Source organism: Macaca mulatta, chromosome 6 (genome assembly GCF_049350105.2).
Source record: "Macaca mulatta isolate MMU2019108-1 chromosome 6, T2T-MMU8v2.0, whole genome shotgun sequence".
NCBI classification, from domain to species: Eukaryota; Metazoa; Chordata; class Mammalia; order Primates; family Cercopithecidae; genus Macaca; species Macaca mulatta.
In genome coordinates this window covers 147,151,183-147,171,484 of record NC_133411.1, presented here as the reverse complement: position 1 = coordinate 147,171,484, position 20,302 = coordinate 147,151,183, and the positions used below count along the sequence as shown (strand labels likewise).

At 43.3% G+C, this 20,302-nt stretch overlaps 1 protein-coding gene across 9 annotated transcripts in view; it reads left to right on the top strand.

The window, feature by feature from the left end:
- CDC25C (cell division cycle 25C) overlaps nt 1-20,302 on the top strand; it is a 49,242-nt gene that overhangs the window by 26,349 nt on the left and 2,591 nt on the right. For 4 of the 9 annotated variants that reach the window (XM_015140980.3, XM_028849746.2, XM_015140979.3 and 1 more), the window contains 3 exons: nt 15,714-15,866; nt 17,091-17,192; nt 18,266-18,328. In XM_015140980.3, the coding sequence (XP_014996466.1) occupies nt 15,714-15,866; nt 17,091-17,192; nt 18,266-18,328 (318 nt within the window). The remainder of the gene's footprint in view (nt 1-15,713; nt 15,867-17,090; nt 17,193-18,265; nt 18,329-20,302) is intronic. The other 5 variants (XM_078005271.1, XM_028849745.2, XM_078005272.1 and 2 more) reach the window with 3 other exon arrangements.

The following is a 20,302-nucleotide window of genomic DNA, read 5'->3' as shown; positions in this document are numbered from 1 at the left end:
GATCTGCCTGCCTCCCCCTCCCAAAGCGCTAGGATTACAGGTGTGAGACACCATGCATGGCCATAAAGTCATTTTTCATTGATGGCCCACCCTATAAGAATATGCATAGCAGTAGGTTTTAGGTTAGAAAAGGGATGGGGGCTGGGCACGGTGGCTCATGCCTGTAATCCTAGCACTTTGGGAGGCCGAGGCAGGCGGATCGCTTGAGGTCAGGAGTTTGAGACCAGCCTGGCCAACATGGCGAAACCCCGTCTCTACTAAAAATACAAAAATTAGCCAGGCATGGTGGCATGCACCTGTAATCCCAGCTACTAAAGAGCCCAAGGAAGGAAAATCACTTGAACCTGAGAAGCAGAGATTGCAGTGAGCCAAGATCGTGCCACTGAACTCCAGCCTGGGCAACAGAGAGACTCTATCTCAAAAAGAAAAAAAAAAAAAGGCATAGGGATTTTTTTTGTTACTGTTTTACCTCTTTGATGTTAAATGAAAAAAAAAAAAATAGGCCGGGCGCGGTGGCTCAAGCCTGTAATCCCAGCACTTTGGGAGGCCGAGACGGGCGGATCACGAGGTCAGGAGATCGAGACCATCCTGGCTAATATGGCGAAACCCCGTCTCTACTAAAAATACAAAAAACTAGCCGGGCGAGGTGGTGGGCGCCTGTAGTCCCAGCTACTCGGGAGGCTGAGGCAGGAGAATGGCGTAAACCCGGGAGGCGGAGCTTGCAGTGAGCTGAGATCCGGCCACTGCACTCCAGCCTGGGCGACAAAGCGAGACTCCGTCTCAAAAAAAAAAAAAAATAGACCAGGTACGTTGGCTCATGCCTGAAATCCCAGCACTTTGGGAGGCAGAGGTGGGCAGATCACCTGAGGTCAGGAATTTGAGACCAGCCTGGCCAACGTGATGAAACCCCATCTCTACTAAAAATACACAGATTAGCTGGGCGTGGTGGTATGCGCCTGTAATCTCAGTTACTTGGGAGGCTGAGGCAGGAGAATTGCTTGAACCCTGGAGGTGGAGGTTGCAGGGAGCCAAGATCGCACCACTGCACTCCTGCCTGGGTGACAGAGTGAGACCCTGTCTCAAAATATAATAATAATTATAATAATAAATGGAAATAAATAGATACTTGTATAAAGCAGTGACCTCCTTGGAGATTGTTGTAACCTTAGTGATTTTTCATTCATTTGTTTATTTAAAAAATATTTATTGAGTACCTGTTACATGTTGAGAAGTGTGGTAGGCACTGGTGATACAATGGTGAACAAAACAGACTAGAATTTATATTCTTGTCAGGGATGCATCAAAACAACAAAAATTTTTATCAAGTTAATAGATATTCTAGTTAGAGTTCTTGGTTGCAGATAATAGAAACTGATTTAGTTTCCTCAAGCAGAAAAGGAATTTTTCTGGAGGGTATTGAGGAACTCAGAATTACAAGAAGGCTGGAAAACAAAGTAAGGCCCAGCCAAAATACTATTCCAGGAACATTGTGCTCAGGATGCCGCCACTTGTTGGCTGGACACTCAATGCCACCATTACCGGCACCCTGCAATGGAACATGATCAGGCTTGCTGCTAGATAGACCATGCTGCTCATGGATATTTGCTACCACCTACTATATTCTCTACTGTGATGCAGCAACCGTAAAAAGTCTGGACCAACTCTTTGCTTTTTGAGCTTCTTTAAGGTTCAAAATCCCAGGCAGGAATATCTAGTTGGTCACAAGGGCATAGAAAAGGGAATATCTGTCCCCCATTGGCCTCCTCATCAGGAGGCAGGGCTGCCTCTCTAACTTGAGATTTTACTGAAACAGTATGTTGGGCAGCCAAATTGTAAATGTCTGCCATAACAGACAAAATAATTTAGCTTTTGGGCTGGGTGTGGTGGCTCACACTTGTAATCCCAACATTTTGGGAGGCTGAGGCAGCAGGATAGTTTGAGGTGACAAGTTTGAGACCAACCTAGGCAAATAGTAAGCCCCCATCACTACAAAAAAATAAAAATTAGCCAGTCATGGTGGTGTGCACCTGTAGTCCCAGCTACTCCAGAGGCTGAAGTGGGAGGACTGTTTGAGTCCAGCAGTTCAAGGCTACAGAGAGCTATGATCATGCCTGGGCAATCCAGCCTGGGTGACAGAGCAAGACCCCATCTCTAATAATAATAATAATTTAGTAATTGCAAATAGTCCAAGTATAATGATGGAAACAAAATGGGGTCTGAAATAGAGACTAATAGAAGGAAATCTTTAAATGGAGAATAATGAGGGAAGACCTCCACAAGTGGGAGATATTTGGTTAAGAATCGGGTGATGAACTCTCCCAGTTTGCCTGGGACTGGAATGTTCTAGGATGTGGGGCTTCCATTGCTAAAACTGGGAAAGTTTTACACAATGAAGTTGGGGCCACTCTAATTGTGAAGGAACCATATAGGACAAGAGTAGAGGCAGGAGCATTTCATGAAGAAGGAATGTTGCAGGTACAGAGGCCCCAGGTGGAAAAGGTCTTCACATGTTGGAGGAACTGAGAAGTCAGTGTGAATGAGAGAAGTGTTATGTGAGCTGGGAAAGAATAAGTAGTTAGGAGGTAGATCATGCAGGGCCTTTAGGCTATGGTGAGTGTTTGGATTTTATTCTAAGTACAATGAGTTGCTACTGAAGGGAGGGCTTTAGGCAGGGGAATAATATGATCTGATTTGTTTTGTGAAGACCACTCTTGTTGATGGATGGGGAACAGATTAGAAGGGATTAAGAGTTGGAAGTCAGCAGGTGGCTTGGCTCACACCTGTAATCCTGTCACTCTGAGAGGCTGAGGCAGGAGAGTTGCTTGAGCTCAGGAGTTTGAGACCAGTCTGAGCAACATAGTGAAACCTCATCTCTACTAAAAATAAAAAAATGTTAGTTGCATGTGGTGGCGCATGCCTGTCAGTCCCAGCCACTAGGGAGGCAGAGGCGGTAGGATTGCTTGAGCCCAGGAGGTCGAGGCTGCAGTGAGCAATGATCGTGCCACTGCACTCCAGCCTGGGCAACAAAGGGAGACCCTGCCTCAAAAAAAAAAAAAGTTGGAAGCAGGTAAGAGTAGGAACCTATTGCGTTAGTCCCAGGTAGAGTTGGTGGTAGCCTGAACTAAGGTGTTGGCTATGGAGACAGAGAAATGGATGCATTCAAAATATATTCTGCCTGCCTGCCTCAGCAACATGTCTCTACAAAAAAAAAAAAAAAAAAAAAAAATTAGCCAGGCATGGTGTGTATGCCTGTAGTCCCAGCTACTCAGGAGGCTGAGGTGGGAGAATGGCTTGAGCCTAGGGGTTTGAGGCTGCAGTGAACCGTGATCACACCACTGCTCTCCAGCCTGGGCGACAGAGCAAGACCCTGTCTCAAAAAAAATTAAAAAGTGAAAAGATACATAGATATATATATTTTGGATAGAGAATCAACAGGACTTGGAGGGTTGGATGCAGGCTGTGAAGGAAGGATGAGATCAAGGATGACTTTAGTCATATGCAGTTTGAAGTGTTTTGTTGTGAAGAGAAAACAGATGCTATCAGAAGAAAACTGCCTTCTTTTCTCACCAGATACAGCAACCACTCTCCTTTTATACCCATATAATCTGCAGTTGCTCTTGCCGCAGAGCATGAAGTGTCCCTGCTCCTATCTAAAGCCCTCCCTTCACACTGTGTCCTATTCATTCATTCATTCATTCACTAATGCCAGAGATACAGTAGTTAACACAATGCAACAAAGTCTTGCTCTTACAGAGCTTACATTCTAGTCATGAGGAAACAGACAAATACATTTGTAATATAGCAGATGGTAAAAATACTATGGTGAAAAAGCAGAAGGAGACTATAGGGAGTCCCTGGATTGGAGGGGGACAGGGTGAGAGTTATTATTTTTGATAGGTTGCATAGGTCAGAGGAGACTTCTTTGAGAGTGACGTTTGAGCAGACATCTGAAAGAGCGAGGAAGCCAAACAAGCAGATGTCAGGAGGAATGAGTCATTCCCAGCAGAAGGCAAAGCAAGTGCAATGCCCCTGAGGTGAGTATGCTTGGTGTGTTCATGGGACAGCAAGAAGGCCAGTGTGGCTGCAGTGGAAGGAGCATAGTGGAGAGGGGTAGGAAATGAGGGCAGAGAGGAGTTAGCAGGAGGACAGATTGTGTAGGGCCTTGTAGGCATTTGTGAAATCTGCAAAAACCGAGTCAGACGGAAGCATCTCCTCGTGTGTACTACTGCAGTATCTCCCCTCTCCTATATTATCAATTTTCCTTCTCCTAGAATAATAGTTCTCAAATTTTTTGGTCTTAGGACTCCTTTGTAATCTTAAAAATTACTTAGAACTCCTTGCCTTATACCCGACCTTAGGAGAAAAGCATTCAGCTTTTTATACATTGAGTATGATGTTAGCTATACATTTCTTGAGAAGCCCATCATCAGATTGAGGAAGTTCCCTTCTATTCCTAGTTTGCTGGGAGATTTTAGCAGGAACAGGGGTTTTTTTTTGCTTTTGTTTTTAAAGAGACATGGTCTCACTCTCTTTCCCAGGCTGGAGTGCAGTGGCACAATCACAGCTCACTGCATCCTCAGACTCCTGGACTCAAGAGATCCTCTTGCCTATGCCTCCCCAAGTAGCTGGGACTACAGGCAAGCACCATCACCCCTGGCTAATTCTGTTTTTTTTTCTTTTCCCCAATAGAAATGGGGGTCTCACCATTTTGTTCAGGCTGGTCTTGAACTCCTGGACTCAGGCAACCCCCCTGCCTCAGCCTCCCAAAGTGCTGGGATTACAGGCATAAGCTACCCTACCCAGCCCTTTTCTCTGCATCCGTTGAGATAATCAAGTGAGTTTTTTTTTTTTTTTAATCTGTTAATATGATGAATTACTTTTTTTTTTTGAAACAGTTTCGCTTTTGTTGCTCAGGCTGGAGTGCAATGGCGCGATCTCGGCTCACCGCGACCTCTGCCTCCTGGGTTCAAGAGATTCTCCTGCCTCAGCCTCCCGAGTAGCTGGGATTACAGGCATGCGTCACCATTCCTTGCTAATTTTGTATCTTTAGTAGGGACGGGGTTTCTCTATGTTGGTCAGGCTGATCTCAAACTCCCGACCTTAGGTGATCCGCCCGCCTTGGCCTCCCAAAGTGCTGGGATTACAGGCATGAGCCACTGTACCTGGACTACATTTTTGAATGTTAAACAACCTTGCATTCCTGTGATAACCTCACTTGGTTGTGACATATGATCTTTCTTATATATTGTTGGATTTCATTGCTAACATTTTGTTGATAATTTTTACATCAGCCGAGCACTGTGGCTCACGCCTATAATCCCAGCACTTTGGGAGGCTGAGGCAGGTGGATCCCTCGAGGTCAGGAGATTGAGACCAGCCTGGCCAACATGGTGGAACCCCATCTCTACAAAAAAATACAAAAACTAGCCAGGCATGGTGGTGTGCACCTGTAATACCAGCTACTCGAGAGGCTGAGGCAGGAGAATTGCTTGAATCAGGGAGGCAGAGGTTGCGGTGAGCTGAGATTGTGCCACTGCACTCCATCCTGGGAGACAGAGTGAGACTCCGTCTCAACGAAAAGGCCACGCACAGTGGCTCACATCTATAATCCCAGCACTTTGGGAGGCCAAGGCAGGTGGATCACCTGAGGTCAGGAGTTCGAGGCTAGGTTGGCCAACATGGTGAGACCCTATCAGTACTAAAAATACAAAAATTAGCCGGGTGTGGTGGCACACACCTGTAATTCCAGCTACGTGGGATGCTGAGGCAGGAGAAACGCTTGAACCCAGGAGGCGGAGGTTGCAGTGAGCTGAGATAGCACCACTGCACTCCAGCCTGGGCAACAGAGCGAGACTCCATCACAAAAACATTTTGTTGTGTGTACCTCTGTGTTCATGAGAGGTGTTCATCTTCAGTGTTTTGGCTTTTCATGGTAGTGTTTTGGTATTGGTATCAGTGTAATGCTAGCATCATGAAATGATTTGCAAATAATTCCCTCTTTTTTCAATTTTCTGGAAGAATTTATATAGAATTGGTTTTATTTCTCTTTTAGATGTTTGGCATGATTCACCAGTGAGGCCACCTGGGCCTAGAGTTTTCTTTGTGGGAATGTTTTTAACAAATTCAACTTACTTTATAGATATGAACTACTCAGGTTACCCATTTCTTTTGGAGTGAGTTTGGTAGTTTGTGTCTTTGAAGGAATTTGCCCATTTTAATTAGGTTGTCAAATATAGTGGCATAAAGTTGCTAAAAATACTTCCTGGCCGGGCCCAGTGGCTCACGCCTGTAATCCCAGCACTTTGGGAGGCTGAGGCGGGTGGATCACGAGGTCAGGAGATCGAGACCATCCTGGCTAACACGGTGAAACCCCGTCTCTACTAAAAATACAAAAACTTAGCCGGGCATGGTGGCAGGCACCTGTAGTCCCAGCTGCTCGGGAGGCTGAGGCAGGAGAATGGTGTGAACCCAGGAGGCGGAGCTTGCAGTAAGCGGAGATCGCGCCACTGCACTCCAGCCTGCAGCCTGGGTGACAGAGCGAAACTCCGTCTCAAAAAAAAAAAAAAAAATTTCCTTATTAGCTTTTTAGTGTCTGTAGACTCCATAGTGATGTCTGTCTTTCCTCATATTGGTTATATGTGCCCTCTGTCTTATTCCTGATAAGTCTGGGTGGAGATTTATCAATACTGATCTTTTAAAAAAATCATCTTTTGGTTTCATTGACTTTCTCCATTGTTTTTCTGTTTTCTATTTCTATTCCATTGATTTTGCACTCTAATCTTTGGATACTTTGAGTTTAATTTGATCTTCATTTTTTAGTTTGTTAAGGTTGAAGCTAAGGTCATTGATTTGAGACCTTTTTAAATAAGGATATTTAGTGCTTTAGCTGCATCTCACAAATTTTGATATGTTGCATTTTTCAGTTTTATTCAGTTCAAAATACTTTCCAATTTCCTTTTTTGGTTTCTTTTTTGATGTAGGGGTTACTTAGAAGCTTGTTATTTAGTTATTTGCAAATATTTGAGACTTTTTGAGGACCTAATATTTGAGGATCTTTCTGTTATTGATTTCTAACTTAATTTGATTGTCAAGAATATATTTTATATGACTTAAATCCTTTTAGGCACATTGAGATTGGTTTTTATGGTCCAGGATATGTCCCAGAACATCTTGGTAAATGTTTAGTGTAACTTAGAAAATGTATAGTCTGCTATTCTTGAACAGAATATTCTATACATGTCAAGTAGGTCTGGTTGATTTATATTGTTGAACACATCTATATACTTATTAATTTTCTGTCTATTAATCTATCACTCTTTTTTTTTTTTGAGACAGAGTCTCACTCTGTTGCCCAGAACGGACTGCAGTGGCACAATCACAGCTCACTGCAGCCTCAACATCCTGAGCACAAACAATCCTCCTGCCTCAGCCTCCCAAGTAGCTGGGACTACAGGCATGCACCACCGTACCCAGCTAATTTTTGTATTTTTTTGTAGAGACAGGGTTTTACCATGTTGCCCAGGCTGGTCTTAGACTTCTGAGCTCAAGCAACCCACCTGTCTCAGCCTCCCAACGTGCAGAGATGAGTAATCATATAGTTTTTGTCCTTTATTTTATTGATATGGTGGGGTATGGTGGCTGATTTTCAGATGTTAAATCAACCTTGCATTTCTGAGATACATCCTACCTGGTCATGGTTTCAGTCTTTTGTTTTGTTAATTAGAGTTGGGGCGGTGCCTCACTGTGTCACCTTGAACTCCTGTGTGCTCCAGCAATCCTTCCACCTCAGCCTCCTGAGAAGCTAAGACTACAGGTGCACACCACTGCACCTGGCTAGTTTCAGTAGTTTTTGTCTTGTTGGGAATTAGTTCATTTCATCTAAGTGGTCTCATTTGTTGGCACACAATTATTCATTAATATTTCCTCAGGATCCTTTTTATTTCTGCAAGGTTGGTAGTAACGTCCCACTTTCCATTCCTGATTTTGGTAACTTGAGACTTTTTTTTTTTAATTGTTGAGGCTGACTAAAAGTTTGTCGATTTTTGCTGATCTTTTCAAAGAACCAACTTTTGGTTCTATTGTTTTTCTATTCTCTTAAGTTCTGCTCTAATCTTTTTTCTTTCCTTCCTTCTGCTTGCTTTGGGTTTAGTTTCCTCTTAGGTGGGAGTTTAGGTAATTGATTTGAGATCTTCTTTTTTATTACAGGCGTTTATAACTATAAATTTTTCTCTAAGCATTATTTTAGCTGCATCCCATAAGCTTTGGTGTGTTGTATCTTCATTTTAATTCATCTCAAAGTATTTTCTGATTTTCCTATGATGTCTTCATTGACCCATTGGTTATTAACAAGTGTGTTATTTAATTTTCTTTTTCTTTTCTTTCTCTTTTTTTTTTTTTTTTTTTTGAGGCAGAGTCTTGCTCTGTCCCCCAGGCTGGAGGGCAGTGGCATGATCTTGGCTCACTGCAACTTCTGCCCCCTGGGTTCAAGCAATTCTCCTGCCTCAGCCTCCCAAGTAGCTGGGATTACAGGCATACACTACCACACCCAGCTAATTTTTGTATTTTTAGTAGAGATGGGTTTCGCTATATTAGCCAGGCTGGTCTCGACCTCCTGACCTTAAGTGATCCACCTGCCTCAGCCTCCCAAAGTGCTGGAATTACAGGCATGAGCCACCATGCCCGGCCCCTTTTTTTTTTTTTTTTTTTTTTTTTTCAGACAGAGTCTCCCTCTGTAACCTAGACTGGAGTGCAGTGGTGTGATCTTGGCTCACTGCAACCTGCACCTCCCAGGTTCAGGCAATTCTCCTGCCTCAGCCTCCCGAGTAGCTGGGACTACAGGCACCCACCACCACGTCTGGCTAATTTTTGTATTTTTAGTAGAGACGGGGTTTCACCATGGTGGCCAGGCTGGTCTTGAACTCCTGACCTCAGGTGTTCAGCCACCATGCCTGGCCTGTTTAATTTTCATAAATTTGTGAATTTTCCAGATTTTTTCTGTTAACTGATTTCTAATGTTATTCCATTGTGGTCAGAGAACATAGTTTGTGTCATTTCAATCCTTTTAAATTTATTGAGGCTTATTTTATTTTATTTTTGAGATGGAATCTCACTCTGTCACCAGGCTGGAGTGCAGTGGCACAATCTAAGATCACTGCAACTTCCGCCTCCCAGGTTCAAGCGATTCTCCTGCCTCAGCCTCCTGAGTAACTGGGACTACAGGCATGTGCCACCAGGCCCAGCTGATTTTTGTATTTTTAGTAGAGACAGGGTTTCACCATGTTGGCCAGGATGGTCTCGATCTCTTGACCTCATGATCTGCCCGCCTCAAGCCTCCCAAAGTGCTAGGATTGCAGGCGTGAGCCATTGCACCTGGTGAGGCTTATTTTATGTTCAAGCATATGGTCTGTTGTGAGAATGTGCAATGTGTGCTGGAGAAGAATGTGTATTCTACTGTTGTTGGGTAGAGTGTTCTCTAGGTGTCTTTTAGGTCTGATTGGTTTATAGTATTGTTTAAATGAGTTTTTGAGGTTTCTAAAAATGGTATCACTGGGTGTGGTGGCTCACACCTGTAATCCCAGCACTTTGGGAGGCTAAGGCAAGAGGACATTCGAGCCCAGGAGTTCACTACCAGCCTGGGCTATTAGAGAGACCTTGTCTGTAAAAAAAAATGCAAGGTGTGGTGGTGCAAGCCTGTAGTTCCAGCTACTTGGGAGGCTGAGGTGGGAGGATCACTTGAGCCTGGGATGTCGAGGTTGTAGTGAGCTGTGATCATGCCACTGCACTCCAGCCTGGATGAGAGAGTGAGACCCTGTCTCAAGAAAAAAAAAAGTGGTACCATACTAAATGGGCTCTCTCACTGGCTGCCTTGTTATTCTCACCCAGGGCCGTTGCATTTGTTGTTCCGTCATCCTAGAACTTTTCTCCCCAAGATAATCCATGATTTTCTTCCTCATTTCAGTCTCATCTCTGTACATATGTCTTATAAGGACCTTTCCTGACAGACTTCCCAACCCCTGTGTTTTTCTTTTCATCCTTCTTTGTTTTGATTTATGCTATTTATCACTATGTGAAAAAGTACAGAGTATATTTATTAGTCTACTTGTCTCTTTTACTCTTTTGTTCATTGCTACGTCACCTAGTAGGTACTCAAAACGTATCAAGCTTCCATATGTGAATTTGGAAGTTCTGAAGTCAGAGCAGAGGACTTGATTAAGATAGAAAAATTGGGGAATCATTAGCTTAGAGTGAAAATTTAAATTCATAGGTAGAAGAAATTACCTATGGCTAGAGAGAAGAGATAAAAGAGAAAAGGGCCAGGGCCTAGCCCTGATGAATCCAGCATCTATTACAGGTTTGATAGGTAAGGAGGCCTAACAAAGAAAATTGACAAGGAGCAGAGGAGAGGGCACAGAGGTAGAAGCATCATGGTTCTTCTAGTGTAGGGGCTGCCTGTACTAGAAATAAAGAACTAGGCCGGGCGCAGTGGCTCATGCCTGTAATCCTAGCACTTTGGGAGGCCGAGGTGGGCGGATCACTTGAGGTCAGGAGTTTGAGACCAGCTTGGTCAACACGGTGAATCCCGTCTCTACTAAAAATATAAAATTAAAAAATAATAATGGCCGGACACGGTGGCTCATGCCTGTAATCCCAGCACTTTGGGAGGCCGAGGCGGGTGGATCATGAAGTCAGGAGATCAAGACCATCCTGGCTAACACGGTGAAACACCGTCTGTACTAAAAATACAATAAAATTAGCCGGGCATGGTGGCGGGCGCCTGTAGTCCCAGCTACTCCGGAGGCCGAGGCAGGAGAATCACTTGAACCCGGGAGGCAGAGGTTGCAGTGAGCCAAGATCGCGCCACTGCGCTCCAGCCTGGGCAACAGAGCAAGACTGTCTCAATAATAATAATAAGATAAAAATACAAAATTAACCAGGCATGATGGTGCATGTTTGTGATCTCAGCTACTCAGGAGGCTGAGACAGGAGAATCACTTGAACCAGGCAAGCGGAGGTTGCAGTGAGCTGAGATCGCACCATAGAGCTCTAGACTGGGCAGCAGAGCCAGACTCTGTCTCAAAAAAATAAATAAAAATACAAAAATTAGCCAAGGGTGGTGGTGCACGCCTGTAATCCCAACTACTTGAGAGGCTGAGGCAGGGGAATCGCTTGAACTCAGGAGGTGGAGGTTGCAGTGAGCTGAGATTGTGCCATTGCACTCCATCCTGGGTTCCAGAGGGAGACTCCATCTCAAAAATAAATAAATAAATAAATAAATAAATAAATAAATAAAAATAACTAAAAGAGTAGGAGGTGCCATTGAAGCCAACAAAAATGGAGTAGCCAACTTAATGGAAGCCGACGTGAGGTTCAGAAAGATAATGTGGCTGGAGAAGTGACTGTCAGATGCTGAAACATGAAGGCTGTTGATAGCTTTGACAAGAGCAGAAGAGTGGTGCAGACAGAAGCTGGACTGGCTCATGTGTACTCAAGAGTGTGTAGGCCAGTTTATAAAATAATAATTCAGTTTATAAAATAATAATTATTCAATCAAGTCTTTTAATAGAATCTGCAAGTTGAATCTAGTAAGTTTCCCTCCCTTCTTTTTGGCTTTCTCAGTGTTTAAAAACTCCCATATTTGGAAATGCTCTAGTAATTCCTTAAAGATTGAAAATGAGTAGATGTTAAATGCTATCTAAGCCAGATGATCCTGGGATCTTCCCACACCAGCTTCTGGGAACTGGGAAACTTCTAACTAGCTAGACAGAACTAAAGTACCATCTTCATCATCTCTCCATGACCTAGCACTTATATTCTTTGCAATCAGTTGACATTTATTTTCATATAAGTGTGTAGGAAAGAAGTACCTTGCTCTTTTTTAGAAAAGACAGGGTCTCACACTATCACCTAGGCTGGAATGCAATGGCACGATCACAGCTCACTGCAGCCTCGACCTCCTGGGCTCGATTGATCCTTCCACTTCAGCCTCCCAAGTAGCTGGGACTACAGGCACATGCTACCACATCTGGCTAATTGTTTTTTTTGTAGAGACAAGGTTTCACCATGTTGCCAAAGCTGGTTTTGAACTACTGGACTCAAGCGATTCGGAATCACCTTGGCCTCTCAAAGTGCTGGGATTACAAGGTGTGAGCTACCAAGCCTGGCCGCTGAAGTAGCTGTTTCTATTTGTGAAAGTAGTTTTCTGCTGTCATTTATTTTTGACATCTTGTCCTTGGACTATATGAAGATGTTAATCACCTTAATTATCCCTATAATAGCTACTAGAAACCTAAAACATTGGCACAAGAGAATAGAGATTTGAGAAATAGACATATGCATATATGTAATTGGTAATTCAGCCAAGATAAAAAATAATCAAATGGAGAAAGCATAGTCTTTTTTTTTTTTTTTTTTTTTTTTTTTTGAGACGGAGTCTCGCTCTGTCGCCCAGGCTGGAGTGCAGTGGCCGGATCTCAGCTCACTGCAAGCTCCGCCTCCCGGGTTTACGCCATTCTCCTGCCTCAGCCTCCCCAGTAGCTGGGACTACAGGCGCCCGCCACCTCGCCCGGCTAGTTTTTTGTATTTTTTAGTAGAGACGGGGTTTCACCGGGTTAGCCAGGATGGTCTCGATCTCCTGACCTTGTGATCCGCCCGTCTCGGCCTCCCAAAGTGCTGGGATTACAGGCTTGAGCCACCGCGCCCGGCCGAAAGCATAGTCTTTTTAACAAATTGTGCGGGAGCAATTGGAAATCCATGTGTTAAAAGATAAAAGTTCTTTAACCCATGCTCTACATCATGTATTAAAATTAACACAAAATGGATCGTAGCTCCAAATCTAAAACTTTAAACCATAAACCATCTGAAGAAAGGCCTGGCATGGTGGCTCACGCTTGTAAATCCCAGCACTTTGGGAGGTCGAGGCCAGTGGATCACCTGAGGTCAGGAGTTCGAGACCAGCCTGACCAACATGGTGAAACCCCATCTCTACTAAATATATGAAAATTAGCTGAGTGGAGCCAGGTGCGGTGGCTCATGCCTGTAATCCCAGCACTTTGGAGGGCCGAGGCGGGCAGATCATGAGGTCCGGAGATTGAGACCATTGTGGCTAAGATGGTGAAACCCCATCTCTACTAAAAATACAAAAAATTAGCTGGGCATGGCGCATGTAGTCCCAGCTACTTGGGAGGCTGAGGCAGGAGAACAGCGTGAACCCAGGAGGCAGAGCTTGCAGTGAGCCGAGATCGTGCCACTGCACTCCAGCCTGAGTGACAGAGCAAGACTCTGTCTCAAAAAAAAAAAAAAATTAGCTGAGTGGTTGGGCATGGTGGCTCACACTTGTAATCCCAGCACTTTGGGAGTGCAAGGTGGGTGGATCACGAGGTCAGGAGTTCGAGACCAGCCTGGCCAACACAGTGAAACCCCGTCTCTACTAAAAATACAAAAATTAGCTGGGCGTGGTGGCGGGTGCCTGTGATCCCAGCTACTCAGGAGGCTGAGGCAGGATAATCGCTGAAACCTGGGAGGTGAAGGTTGCAGTGAGCCAAGATCGTGCCACTGCACTCTAGCCTGGGTGACAGAGGTAGACTCCATCTCACAAAAAAAAAAAAAAAAATAGCCAAGCATGGTGGCCGGCACCTGTAATGCCAACTAGTCAGGAGGCTGAGGCAAGGAGAATCACTTGAACCTGGGAGGCGGAGGTTGCAGTGAACTGAGATCATGCCACTGCACCCCAGCCTGGGCGACAGAGTAAGACTCTGTCTCAAAACAAACAAACAAACAAACAAAAAATTCCAAAGAAAACAGGGGACAATTTTTGTGACCTTGGGTTGGGCAAAACTTTATTAGATACAATGCTTAAAAATGGATACAGACCAGGCGTGGTGGCTCATGCCTGTAAACCCAACACTTTGGGAGGCTGAGGCAGATGGATCACTTAAGCCCAGGAGTTTGAGACCAGCCTGGGCAACATGGTAAAACCCTGTCTCTACAAAAAGTACAGAAATTGGCTGGGGATGGTGATGCACACCTGTAGTCCCAGTTACTCAGGAGGCTGAGTTGGGAGGATCGCTTCAGCCTGAGAGGCAGAGGTTGCAGTGAGCTAAGATTGTGCCACTGTACTCCAACCAGGGTGACAGAGTGAGACCCTACCTCAACAACAACAACAAAAAAGATAAGTTTCAATTAGCTAATTAATTCCAAACTCTTAATAATATGGCTTTTAGCATAATTATTATGGTGTGTTCTAGAGAAGCCCCTTCTGAAAACCTCATCTAGCTTTCCCCTGCCTTCTCAGGGGAAAGTTGAAGTTATATGAAGTCCTGTCTGTCATGGAGACCAGGCACCCAACTCCTCAGTGCCTCACCAAATCTCCTTTCCTACCCTACCTTTGGTTGATCCATTCATGCATCACTGGCTTCGTGACTTTGACTGTATCTCTTGGCTTCTTCCTCTTGGGCTTTGGCTCCTGCTACTGCCTAACTATTTTTCCATCTTCCAAGTTAGGCTACCAAGAAAGGGAACCTGATTGGCCTAGATTATTTTTCCTTATTCTAGACCACTAAATAGATGTGTTCAACCAGCAATATGGTCCAGTCATCAGTGGCTGGGGGGTAGGGTGGATGGGGACATAGGGCAATGTTTGGAAGGAGTCTAAGGGGAAAGGTATAGAATGTTGGTACGTATAATGTGGACTGTACCATCAGCTGGTACCATGAGCAAGAGATAGGACCATGTGTGTGATAAAATCATAATATCCATAGTTATCATAAAGCAAAATGTTGTTATTCTTATTTTCTTCTTCCAGAAACCATTGATCATCAAGCTGCCTTCCAGTTATGGCTCTCTTATTGTATAGCCGCCCATCCTAAATCAGTCCATAACAGGTAGTACGATAAGTGTTTAGAGAAGGAGCTTTTGCCTATTCGCTAGGTGAGAGGTAGAGATCTCAAAGTATGTGGCAACAGGATAGAATTGTGGATTAGTTGGAAGGTGTTATCAGAGGCCATTTGATAAGACCCTCTTGACTCTGAATATAGCACCCAAACCATGCCTTTCAAATAAACAACAGTCCATCTTCTTATACTTTAGTCTGTTCCTGTGTAAGCAATTCTCAAGGCTAGTTCTTCATGACATTGAGCCATTTTTTTTCCCTGATGGGTTTCATAGTATCCATCCTATAATGGTCATCATGCTATTTGATTTTAGTGTGTCCTTTTTTCTTGCATGATGCTTCTTTTGCTATTTTTCTTCTTGGCTTTTCATCTTTAGGTTTGTTGAGGTCCTTAAATCCTGATTGTCAATGTCCTAGGATCCCAGAGACAAAATGGACTTCTTCTTCTTATTATTATTATTTTGTCACATAACTGGAGGGACTGAACTTATGTTTGCTTTCTGTTAGAAGAACTAGTGCATCTAAGACAGTCAGCGGCAGAATTTGGTTTGGCTAGTTAAGACATCCATGGAGATGGAATATCATGCAGTCCAGGTAGAAAGATGTTAATGGGCCTGTGAAGACAGGTTGCCTACCCAGGGCTTCTCAAACTTGAGAAATCACCTGGACATCTTGTTAAAATGCAGATTTTAATTCAGTAGGTTTGGGGTGTGGCCTCACATCTGGAAATCTGCATTTCAAAGAAGCTCCCAGGAGATGTTGATGCTGCAGGTCTGCAGACACACTTGGAGGCATAAGAACTAAGGGGTTTAATATTCCCAAACAGGCATCAGTGAACAGAAGCTGCCTATATCGCTCCCCCTCGATGCCAGAGAACTTGAATAGGCCAAGACTGAAGCAGGTGGAAAAATTCAAGGACAACACGATACCAGACAAAGTTAAAAAAAAGTATTTTTCTGGCCAAGGAAAACTCAGGAAGGTAAGAACATTTTAAGATGGAAATCTTATTCATCTTCTCTCTCATGTCTTTGCTTTTCTGGTATGAGGATTGTTTTATTATGCCTTTTTTGTCTTCTTCCTCTTTACTTTTACTTTTTCCTCTTTGTTCTTTCCATCTTTCTGTCTTTTCTACATCTGTATCCACATGTGAAATATATGTATATAAAATATTTATATAACATAGATATATAAAGTATGTCTATATTGTACTTTTAGAAATGTTGTCATCAGCCAGGCACAGTGGCTCATGCCTATAATCCTAGCACTTTGGGAGGCCAAGGCGGGCGGATTGCCTGAGCTCAGGAGTTTAAGACCAGACTGGGTAACACGGTGAAACCCCATCTCTACTAAAATACAAAAACTCAGCTGGGCATGGCAGCATGTGCCTGTAGTCCTGGCTACTAGGGAGGCTGAGGCAGAAGAATCGCTTGAACCCGGGAGGCGGAGGATGTAGTGATCCAAGATTGCGCCACTGCACTCCAACCTGGGCAACAGAGCAAGACTCCGTCTCAAAAAAAAAAAAAAAGAAATGTTGTCTTCATACTGCCTTCCCAAACCTTTTTCTTAAGATCTGAATGAATACAAGGGAACTTTGGTATGGATATTTCACTGCCGTTTTACATGCGGTCTGACAGAAACAACATCATATAGCAGATTGCTTTTGTGGAAAGCAACTTCTGAAAAACTTAGCCTCTGTCCTTTACCCTCCCCAACTTTTAAAAATTCTAAATAGATGGGAGTATCACTTAAGGCCAGAAGTTCAAGACCAGCCTGGTCAACATAGCATGACCCCATCTGTAATAAAAAATAATAATAAAAGAACAAATTAAAATTCTAAATATATTTGGATATTTTATAAAATCAACTTATTTATTTATTTATTTTCCCCTGAGATGGAGTCTCACTCTGTCACCCAGGCTGGAGTGCAGTGGCATGATATCGACTCACTGCAAACTCAATATTTATTTATTATTAAAAATCATAATTAAATAAATGGGGTCTCACTCTGTCTCCCAGGCTAGAGTGCAGTGGTGTGATCGTAGCTCACTACAGCCTTGGCCTCTTGGGCTCAAGCAATCCTCCTACCTCAGCCTCCCAAGTAGCTAGGATTACAAATGTGCGCCACCATGACCCACTCCATCCACTGGTTTTTAAACCTTTAACATGAGGATTGGGTGTGGGGTGGGAATCTTGTCATCTTCAGGGCTTACATTTAAAGAAGACAGTCTCTCTATGTGACATTAATATCACTCAGATGCTGGAGGAAGATTCTAACCAGGGGCACCTGATTGGTGATTTTTCCAAGGTGAGTTTGGCTACACCCATCCTGTATTTCAGTGAGTCATTTGGATCTGAATCTTCTCTGTTTGCAGAGAATGCCTGGTGTAAATATGCATCCTCACCAAATACTATTTGATAACCTGACAGTACTCTAGTGGTAGATCCAGGCCCTAAGCCTTTCCAGAAAGAAAATATTTATTATTCTTCTGGGAAGATCCAGAACACAGGGGAAAGTATGAGACTTTTTACCTTTTTTCTGTTTAAAAACATATTTTAAAATTATGTAAATAATACTTGGTTGTTACAGAAAAAGTAGAAAATGAAGAAATTTATCCCAAACTTTATTAACCAGGGTAATATTGCTTAGTATATATTCTTTTTTCCCGCCTACTGTCTGTGTAATTGCAGAACATATATATTCTTACAGATTTTTTTCTGTGTTTTCACAAACACATATACAAATACAGTTTTTGCTTTTCTACAAAAATAGTTTATATTGTTTTGTTATCTGTTGAGTTTTTCCTCTCATTTAATAATTATATCAGGAACACCTTTTTTCCTATTACTAAGCAGTTATGCTTCATTCTTTCTTTCTTTTAAGATTCAAGGTCTCGCTCTGTTACCCAGGCTGGAGTACATCGGCATGATCATAGCTCACTTCAGCCTCGAGCTCCTGGCCTCAAGAAATTCCCTCTTTCCTTGGCTTCCCAAAGCACTGAGGTTACAGGCATGAGCCACCATGCCCAGCCCATTTCATTTTAATAGCTCCATATTATTTCATTTTTGTTTTGGCTGCTCATAATTTCTTCAAAAATCCCTTCTTGTAAGATATTTAGTTTTACAATTTTTTCTTATGAATGATACCAAGATGAATGTATTTGTAGAGAAATCCAAAACTTCGTACACATCCTTGATTTGTTCTTTAGGATCAGTTCTTAGAAATGGACTTGATGTATTTGCACTTTATAAAGACACTGATTTTTTTGAAGGCCTCTGGGGTTTTAAGGGTCACTTGGAAAGAAGGACAAAATAAGGGTCTTTGATCTCAAACTCGGGTGTGGAATACTCGCTTTTATTTCAGCTCTTGTGTATTTCTAGGTATGTGCACTGCCAACCGTGTCAGGAAAACACCAAGATCTGAAGTATGTCAACCCAGAAACGGTAAGCAGATTTCTGGAGATGGTAACTGGTTACATAAGTTACCATCTGGTCTGTTCTGTCCCTAAAATCCCCATTTCCATTTGTGTTTCTTTCACTGTGTTCACTCACATAGGCTCCTTATTCAACTAAAGCTATATTAAAGAACTCCTTTTTCCCCATTCTTCTCTCTCCTTCCTTTTTAGTTTAAACAAATGATACATAGTTGTTGTAAAAAGGAAAAAGGGAGGGGTCAGGCATGGTGGCTCACGCCTGTAATCCTAGCATTTTGGGAGGCTGAGGCAGGCAGATCTCAGACACTTGAGGCCGGGAGTTGGAGACCACCCTGGCCAACATGGCGAAACCCCATCTTTAATACAAATACAAAAAAATTAGCCAGGCATCGTAGTGTGTGCCTGTAATCCCAGCTACTTGGGAGGCTGAGGCACAAGAATTGCTTGAACCCCGCTTGGGGAGGTTACAGTGAGCAGAGATCATGCCACTGTACTCCAGCCTGGGTGACACAGTGAGACTCTGTCTCAAAAAATAATTATTATTTAAGAAAAAAGGGAGAAAGAAAGGAAAATACAAAGGGCTGGGTGAGGTGGATCACGCCTGTAATCCCAGCACTTTGGGAGGCTGAGGCAGTCGTATCACGAGGTCAGGAGATCGAGACCATCCTGGCTAACACAGTGAAATCCCGTCTCTACTAAAAACACACAAAATTAGCTGGGCATGGTGGTGGGCACCTGTAGTCCCAGCTACTCAGGAGGCTGAGGCAGGAGAATGGCGTGAACCTGGGAGGCAGAGCTTGCAGTGAGCTGAGATCACGCTATTGTACTCCAGCCTGGGCGACAGAGTGAGACTCCATCTCAAAAAAAAAAAAAAAAAGAAAAGAAAGGAAAATATAAAATCACACACAAAAAAATGGTCTCAATTAGGGTGACCATGCACCCTCGTTTACATTTTGCAATCCCATTTACATCTGTTAGTGAGGGTAATTATTAATAGTGTTTGCTTTCATTCTCAAAAGTCTCCCAGTTTGTACAAAAATTATTTGGTCACCATACCCACAATCTCATCACCAGAGACAACCACTAGTAATATTTTCCTATGGCCTTCCAGATTTTATTTTATTTTTTTTTATTTTGACATGGGGTTTCACTCTTGTTGCCCAGGCTGGAGTGCAATGGCGCAATCTCAGCTTACTGTAACCTCTGCCTCCCAGAGGTGATTCTCCTGCCTCAGCCTCCCAAGTAGCTGAGATTACAGGTGCCCGCCATCACACCTGACTAATTTTTGTATTTTTAGTAGAGACAGGGGGTTTTTTCTATGTTGGTCAGGCTGATTTCAAACTCCTGTCCTCAGGTGATCCACTCTCCTCAGGCTCCCAAAGTGCTGGGATTACAGATGTGAGCAACCGTGCCCAGCCCCAGATTTTATTCTAGCATATGTTTTATAGATATAGGATCATGGGCCGGGCACAGTGGCTCACACCTGTAATCCCAGCACTTTGGAAGGCCGAGGCAGGTGAATCACCTGAGGTTGGGAGTTCAAGGCTGACCAACATGGAGAAACTCTGTCTCTACTAAAAATATAAAATTAGCTGGGTGTGGTAGTGCATGCCTATAATCCCAGCTACTTGGGAGGCCGAGGCAGGAGAATTGCTTGAACCCAGGAGGCAGAGGTTGTGGTGAGCCGAAATCTCACCATTGCACTCCAGCCTGGGCAACAAGAGCGAAACTCCATCTCAAAAAAAAAAAAAAGGATCATGATGAACGTATAGTATTGCAATTTGCTTAGTAAGACGTTATAGACATCTTTCTATATCAATAATAAGATATCTATATTATCATTTTAATGGCTATATAATGCTGCTCTATTCTACTGACATGTACAATTTATTTTACCAAACCCCATTATTGAATATTGAAGTTATTTCTAGTATTTTGATAATATAAAACAATGCTGAGATGAATATAATTGTGCCTACATCTT